The sequence below is a fragment of the Propithecus coquereli genome, unplaced genomic scaffold (genome assembly GCF_000956105.1).
Source record: "Propithecus coquereli isolate 6110/MARCELLA unplaced genomic scaffold, Pcoq_1.0 Scaffold193, whole genome shotgun sequence".
Lineage (NCBI taxonomy): Eukaryota > Metazoa > Chordata > Mammalia > Primates > Indriidae > Propithecus > Propithecus coquereli.
This window is the reverse complement of record NW_012144190.1, coordinates 2,242,204-2,250,508: the sequence shown is the minus strand read 5'-3', so window position 1 is coordinate 2,250,508 and position 8,305 is coordinate 2,242,204. Positions and strand designations below refer to the sequence as shown.

Sequence of the window (8,305 nt, the reverse complement as noted above, 5' to 3'; positions counted from 1 at the left end):
GGCCCAGGTTCCATCTCTTGATCAACGACTTTTGAAAATGGTGTCCACCGACTAGCACTGTTGTCAATGGTTGTCTCCCTTTCAACACTGCGCTGCTCCTGCTGCTACGGTGTCTAGTAACGTCTACAGAAAAGAATCCAATGTGTCGAGGGATAAAATATTTTCAAAAGATAGTCGCGGCAAATGTTGCAATAATTATACCCTTTGAGAAATCCAGAATTTCTTGATTTCCCAGGCTAGAGTGCCGTGGCGTCAGCCTAGCTCACAGCAACTTCAAACTCTAGGGCTCAAGCGATCCTTCTGCCTCAGCCTCCCGAGCAGCTGCGACTACAGGCATGCGCCACCATGTCCGGCTAATTTGAGAGGAAGGTCCCTTGCCTTGACACTTAGAGACACATTTTTCATCAATTCTTTAACACACTTGACGAGTTCTTGTAAGCAAAGGCGCACTTAGCACTGCTTTCTGTTCTCGAAATTTGCATAATCCTGTAAAACAAATATTGGAAACTATAAAAAAGAAATAGAATGGGGTTTCCCTCTATGGATTATTATTTTTTAAAATATCTCACTGGTAGACAAACTATGGATTATTTCAAAAGTCAAGAAATTTGAGGGCGTTTTCTTCAGAATTAAAGTACAATTTCAGTGTGTCACATAACTGAGGATTCTCTCAGTTTCATTTCTTAGAGTCGGTGGGGTCTTGCACGCAAGAGAATTAAGAATACTGAAGGGCAACAAAGCCTAAAAACCCCTTAATCGCTCAGTTCAAACAGGGATGTGCTACAACGTCCGACTCATTTTTCTATTTTTAGCAGAGACGGGGTGTTGCTCTTGCTCAGGCTGGTCTCCAACTCCTGACCTCAAGTGATCCTCCTGCCTCGGCCTCCCAGAGTGCTTGGATTGCCGGTGTGAGCCACGGCACCTGGCTGGCTTCTGCTTTTGTTCTCTTGGAGCTCTGAGCCTCCACAGAAGTCTAACTACCCTGCTGGAGAGCGAAGTCCAACCAACCTGCCCCTTCAAGGCACTCCAGGGGGCGTGCCAGGCGGGGAAGAGGCCATCTGGACATTCCAGCCCAATCTCCCAGCTGCCTGCAGCCAAATGAGTCCCAACACCTCGTAGAGCAGATCTACCCAGTCGAACCCAGGTCACCCACAGGATCGTGAGAAATAATAAATTGTTGCTTTCAGCCACCACGTTTTATGATGTTATGCAGCACATTCAAACAGCCCTAGAGCAGCAACTGCAATTGTTGCCCCTTCTCTGTGCCCAGGCTCTGCCCAAAGGAGCCCCATCCCTCTGCCCCTCCCTCTCCAGCACAGCCCCGTGTCTGTTCCTCAGAAAGCTGTCTCCTTTGAATACCGTCTCCTTTTGCTGGCTGTACACATTAGCAACACAAGGACCTGGGGATGCCTTGTCCACCTGGGGACTCTCCACGCAGCACGGTGGCTGTCCCGGAGCACTTGCACAAGACGCACCTGGTGATGCTTGCAGAACGAAAGGAATGTACGGAGGAGAGGAAGCGGAAGGGGAAGGAAGAATGAGCAGTGAACGAATGGATGGATGGAAGAATGGATGAACAGAGGGAGGGACGCAGGGATGAAAGGGGGGCTGGGGGAATGTGGATGGCGAGGCAAATGGAAGACTGGGTGAATGGGCGTGTGCATGAAGGTCTGGAGGGATAAATGGGGGGTGGATGGGCGGATGAGAAGGTGGGTGGGTGGATGGAAGGGCGGATGAAAGGGCGGGTGGGCGGACACGCGGAAGAACGGTGGATGAGCGTGTGCACGAGAGTTTCAATAGAAGAACGAAAGGGTGGATGCTCGGATGAAAGTCTGAAGGGACAGATGAATGAGGAAAAAAGGAGGTAAACTTTTCCAAAAATAACTACTTTTGCAGACACTGGACTCCCCAAGCTCCACAAAGACAATTTATTACCAAAGCACAGTGGTGCTAATGGGAGGAGGGGTCCCCCTGTGGGGCCGGGGCAGCCCCGTCTGGGAGTCGGGGTCCTCTCCGTCCACACCCCAGCGGCGGGCTGGGGACGACAGCGGAGAGGCAGGGCCGGTCGAAAGGAGGAACTTCACATTAGCTGCAGGTAGCTGCCGGGTTCCCTGGCACTACTCAGACTGGTGAGCATCGTCTGAACAAGTGGCAGGAATGCACATTCCAGGGATTGTTCTAGAAGCTTCTCTGTGATTAAACAGCAAGCCTTGAGTCACATTGCTTCATATTTTTTTTTTCTATTGCAAACTGCAAACTGAAAGTTCTGGAAAATAACAAAATGGCTGTTAGCATCTTATTCGTTCAAGAAACACCCTCCACGCCCTTTCCACGTGCCAGGCACCGGATGTCACTGTGAACAAGAGGACAAGGAGCCCCTGCCGGGCTTACAACGTAGAGAAGGGGGAGGAGACAGCACGAACTAAACACGTGCTTCCCTCCAGACGGGAACAAGGGCTGCGCAGGAAACAGGCGACAGGACAGGCAAGTGCGTGGGCACGCGGCGCCTCACGGGATGACCTGGGAAGGAGCCAGCTGCGTGACCTCGGGGGCGGGGGAAGCGTCCACAGCCCGGAAGGCCAGGTGCAAAGGTGCCAGGGCGGGATGCAGCCCGGCCTGGTCTAGAGCTGGAGGGAGGACGGTGTGGCCGGCGCGTCGTGGACCGGGGGCGAGGCGAGGAAGGGAGCCCAGCCGTGCAGGCCGAGGCAAGGGCTGCCCTAAGGCAGAGGCAAGATGATCTTCAAGTCACTCAAAAATCACTGGGCTCCCAAAATGGCATCTCCACGTGAAGTTCCTGACCAAGGGACAGATGTGCTGCGGAGAGAGTGGCCTCCGGGGAGGAAGCAGGCCTGAAACGGCGGTGATCCTGGAAGGCGCTGCTAAGTTTTCAGGCTCAACTGTCCACCGGACCGGGTGGGCTGGAAGGCACTTAAGATGGGTGGCGCCGGCGGGACGCCTGGACTCGCTCCGTCAACAAACACGGAGGCAGCCTCTGCCCTTTGCCACGCCAGAAACCAGAAACGACAGACACAGACGCGCCCCCACCCTCCCGGAGCTCACTGCCAGGGGGTGACCAGGACAAGTGACTGCAGTTGGCCTCATCCGGAACTGGAGACCTGGAGGCAGCCACCGAAGGGACCCCAAGGTGTCTGGGCTGGACAACTGGGAGGGCGGAGGACGAGCCACCTGCTGAGCTGGAGAGGCGGGGAAGGAGGAGGCCGCGACGTCGCTTTTGGAGAGTGTCTGGTTAAGGCAGATGCTACCGCTCCCCGCTACAGAGACAGACGCCCGACCCTGGCATTTCCGCAGTGCTCTGCGCGCAGGCGCCGTGCCGAGTGCTTTGCACGTTGTGTTATCTCGTATCCTCAGCCTTGGAGGTAAAGCCAGGCGGCGAGAATGAAGAAGCACTCGTCATCCAAGTGCCGCCAAAGGGAGACGGGCGGCCACCCGAGGAGATGCTATTTATTCTCAACAGCGGCACTGCTGACACGGGGCTGGTGACTCTTTGTTGGGGGGCAGAGGTGGGGGCCGTGCTGGGTGTCGTAGGATGTTGAGCAGCATCTTCGGCCTTTACCGTCAGATGCCACTAGGACCCTCCCCCGAGCCATGACAACCAACAGTATCTCTAGACACTGCCAGATGTCCCTGGGGTGTGGGGACTGAGTTGGACAAAGCACTGAGGAATGACAACTCCACGGAGAGACGAGGGGCTTGGGGAGGCCCCTCCTTCCGGACACATCCCTGCGCCCTCGCCACAGTTTACTGTGAATTTGGTTTATTTTCATCCTTCCAAAAACTCCTGCACTCTCGCACGGGGCTCGTGGGAGCACAGACAGGCACGACCCTGACGGACAGCGATCTGGTTGTCACTGCCACGGCGGCAACTCCATCCACAGACGCGCGCCGGCAGCCAGGCTGTGCATGCGCGTGTTAACGGCAGCACAACGTTTGCAAAACGAAAACCTGGGAGACCAGCAAACGCCAGGCACTGGCTGTGAGGAGTGTCCCCCACGCACGCGGCGGAGGACCGCGCTGCTGGGAACAAGACTGGGGACGTTCTGTGCCAACGAGGGAGGGGCGGAAGAGGGTCTGTGACGTGAGAGGAGCAGGGCGCGGCACGGGGCACACAGCGGCTGACTTTTGCGTGTGGAGCGGGCACGAGGAGGGCAGCACAAAGGAAAGCGGAGCCTACAGGCGCATGGGTGGGAGGCCGGAGGGAGAGAGGGTGGATGGACACAAAAAGGGACGGGGAAGAAGGTGAGAGACAGCTAACAACATCTTGATGCTGATTTTGAGGCCCTGAATCCAGTCATGCCTGAAGCTTCCCCCTTAGAATGTTCTAGCTACAACAGCCAATCAACCCCCCTTTTCTTAAAGCCAAGTTGAGTTGGGTTTCTGCTATTTGCGTGCCATTCCTGGGGTCTGGAAAGTTCAAGAACCTTGTGGAGAAATCCAGCATCTAACTGGGAAGCTGGGCCCTGGTGTGATCAGGGAACGGCCCCTGGGACACATCCGTTGGCGCCTGGGCCAGGGCTGGGGTGGGGGCCGGGTAGGGGTTATGACCCCCAAACTCTTCGCACCTGGATTCCACCTATGGCACCATCTGGAGGTCAATGGGGTCATAGGGTGACACTCGCAGATCCTGCAGCAGGACTTCTAGATTGTTCCTCAGCATGGCATAGGGTGGCTTCTCGTCGTACTTGAGGGTCATCACCACCTTCAGGAACTCCTGCAGGGTCTCTGTGGAGCAAGGCAGAGGCCTGAGAGGTGCTCCCGGCCCTGAGCCTGGGGCGCTGTGCCCGGGGGGGGGCCGGGCAAGGCTCTGGGGGGCACGAGGGTCTCGGCAACAGTGCGCATTTGCTCAGTGCTTCCTCTCTGCCCTGCACTGCCAGAGGACTTAAACTTTTTTCTTTCAATTTTGAAAACAGCAAACATAGGCACCAGCATGATATGACACCCAAGGACCCATCACTCAGTTTCAACTATGATCACCTCAGCCAATCTCGTTTCACGGAAACCTCTGCTGCTTCTCCGTCCTGCACGGTTTTAAAGGAAATCCCAACTAGTAATGTCATTTACCTCTGTGTAAATGGGGCCCAGGAAACTTCTACAGTAGAGTGCCAGACAGGAAATTTTTTTGGCTTTGCCGGCCAGGTGGTCAACTCAGCCGATGTCGCACACAAGCAGCCACAGACAACACCTGAGCGCATGGGCGTGGCTGAGCGCCAGCGCGCTTTACTTAGGACGCTGCAGCTGGAATGTCAAGTAAGTTCCAGGCTATGAAATGCTGTTCTTCTTTCCAAAATTTTCAACACTTTAAAAATGTAAAACAATTCTCAGTTCACTAGCAGTACAAAAACAGGTGGGCCAGCCTGCAGGACAGTTTACTGACGCCACTTTAAAAGGCAGGCCGGGTGCAGAGGCTCACAGCTGTAATCCCAGCACTTTGGGAAGCTGAGGCGGGAGGATCGCTTGAGCCCAGGAGTTCGAGGTTACAGTGAGCTATGATCGTGCCACTGCACTCCAGCCTGGGCCACTGAGCAAGACCCTGTCTCTCTTAAAAAAAAAAAAAAAAAAAAGTAAAGGCTCTCTCTCTCTCTTTTCTCCCCTTAACGAGCACAATACTATTGTCACACTTTTAAAATAAAAGTGCCGATTGTTGGACTGTGAGGTGTAAGCTTAGGTATAAAAAAAAGTGCCAATTATGATGTCAACAACAATCACCACAATGGCCCCTGCTTGGGGAGTATCTGCCTCAGGCCAAGTCTGCAGGAGCACGGTTCGTCAGGGGCTGCAGCAGTTGTGAGCACCTGCCGGGCCCAGCAATGTGCAGAGGGCTCTGCACTGAGTCCCTGGGACAACCCTGGCGGTGGGGCTAGTGTTGGCCTCCTTTTATACACGGGGAAGCCGAGGCTCAGCGGGGGCGCATTTACCCACTGAAGGTCCCTGGGCTGGTACGGGCAACTCTGACTGCAGGACCAGGGGAGCCGGCCCCGCCCCACCTCCAACCCCCGTTGATTGGCTTAAAACACGTGAGGCTCATCCTTTACAGAGGGAGACCCCGAGGGGAGCGTGACTTGAGCAGCTGATCCATGATTTGAACCTGGGGAGTTAAAGTAACTCAAAAATGAGCCCTTACACAGCCAGAGGGGACAAACTATTTGTTTCTGTGTGTCCATTTCTGCCTGCAGTTTAGAGAGTAACACAGAAGCTCTTCAGAAGGGGTGTTGCAAACGACAGCAACAGTAACACCTCCCAAACGAAAACAATCTGAATATCCAGTAACAGGGATTGGCTTTACAAATTATGCTGTAGCCAAACCGTGAATATTGCGCAGCTGTCAAAAAAACCAGCTGCGGTGGATTTATGTATAAGGAAGGACTCGGAAGAGTAGCCTCAGGGTTAAGTGAAAACAGCAAGAAGAGGTTGAACAAGACGTATGTAGGGTGAGACCATTTTTGTTCTTAAAAACAAAAATAGTTTTATAAAAAACAAAATATGTGTGCATATTTACGTTTGCTCTATATGTAGAAAAAGTACCCGCAGCAGACTGTGGAGGCTGTTTGTGGAGGTGGTGGTGACAGCTCCTCTCGTACCTGTATGAACAACTGAGACCAGCCCTCACGAAGCTTTCCCCATCCCGGGGTGGAGTCTATTTCCCCACCTCTTGAGTCTGGGCTGCCCTGTGGCTTGTTTTGATCCAGAGAATGTGGCAGAGGTATGTCCTATACTCTGCAGCTTCCACTCTTGCCCTCTGGGAAAGCTGTCCTGAGACGACCATGTGAAGCAGCCCTGTCTACCCTCCTGGACGATGCGTGACCTGGTGGAGCAGAGATGAGTCATCCCAGCTGAGGCCTCCTAGACCTGCCAGTGGCAAGCCAGCACCCATCCCACACGGGAGAGCGAGGAGCCACTTGAACCCTCCAGCTCTAGCAGAGCCACCAGATGGCTGCATTGGCACGACTGTCCCCTGATAAGATCAGCAGAAGAACTGCCTGGCTGAACCCAGCCCAAATTGCTATCCCAAAGAATTGTAAATGAATAAAATGGGGGTTGTTTTAGCCCATTATGTTTTTCTAATTGACACATAATAACTGTACATATTTATGGGGTACATAGTGGTGTTTCAATACATGCAATGTACAGTCATCAGATCAGGGTAATTAGCATATCCACCATCTCAAACACTTAACATTTCTTTGTGTTAGGAACATTGAATCTTCTCCTTTTAGCCATTTGAAAATGTATATTAACTATAGTCATCCTGCAGCGCTATAGAACACTAGAACTTACTCTTCCTATCTAGCTGTAATTTTATATCCTTTAAGAAATCCCTCCCTACCCTTCCCACCCTATAGTAACCTCTGTTCTATTTTTCACTTCTATGTGATCAACTTTTTTTTAGCTTCTGCATATGAGAACACGTGGTGTTTAAATTTCCGTTCCTGGCTTATTTCACGTTAACGTAATGTCCTCCAGTTCCATCCATGTTGCCACTAATGACAGGATTTCATTCTTTTCTTCGGCTGAACAGTATTCCACTGTGCACATACACACCACATTTCCTTATCCATTCATCTGCCGCTGGACACTAGGGTTGATTCCGTATCTTAGCTGTTGTGGATAGTGCTGCAATAAACATGGGGGTGTCGACAGCTCTTCTATATACTAATTTCCTTTTCTTTGGCTAAAAGCCCAGTAGTGGGGTTGCTGGATCATATGGTAGTTCTACTTGTGGCTTTCTGAGGAACCTCCATACTGTTTCCCACAGTGGCTGTACTAGTTTACCTTCCACCAGCAGCACGTAAGAGTTCCCTTTTGCTAGTTCTTGTCTTTCTAGTAATAGCCTTCCTACCTGGAGTGAGATGATACCTCACTGTGGTTTTGACTTGCATTCTCTGATGATTAGTGATGTTGAACCTTTTTCATTTCTTTTTTGGCCATTTGTATGTCTTCTTTTGAGAAATGTCTGCTCAGGTCATTTTAGGCCACTATGATTTTGGGGGTTTGTTGTGAAGCAGTGGATAACCGACATACACACTCACCATACTGTTAACGTTAGCAGAGATTACTTTTGAAAGTACGACGGGGGAGGGGGCTGGGAATGGACAGGAACTTTTACTTTTTATGTTACACATTTCAGTTTGGTTTAAATTATTTTATAAGCAAATATTATGGTGGCATTTAAACCAAAACCCAATAAAGGAAAAAAGGAGGAAAGTGTTTATACCACCAAAAAGTTGGAGACAATCTAAATGTTTTTCCATGAGGAACTGGTTAAATGAATTACGGTATATTCATACAA

The 8,305-nt window shown here is 51.8% G+C and overlaps 1 protein-coding gene across 2 annotated transcripts in view; it reads right to left on the bottom strand.

The window, feature by feature from the left end:
- Positions 1-1,915: 1,915 nt before the first annotated feature.
- The window catches only part of VRK3 (vaccinia related kinase 3), a 48,571-nt gene continuing 42,181 nt past the window's right edge, over positions 1,916-8,305 (bottom strand). For both annotated transcript variants that reach the window (XM_012643107.1, XM_012643108.1), the window contains exons 14-15: positions 4,581-4,740; positions 1,916-2,266 (exon numbers count right to left, since the gene is read on the bottom strand). In XM_012643107.1, the coding sequence (XP_012498561.1) occupies positions 4,592-4,740 (149 nt within the window). In that variant the 3' untranslated portion in view covers positions 1,916-2,266; positions 4,581-4,591. The remainder of the gene's footprint in view (positions 2,267-4,580; positions 4,741-8,305) is intronic.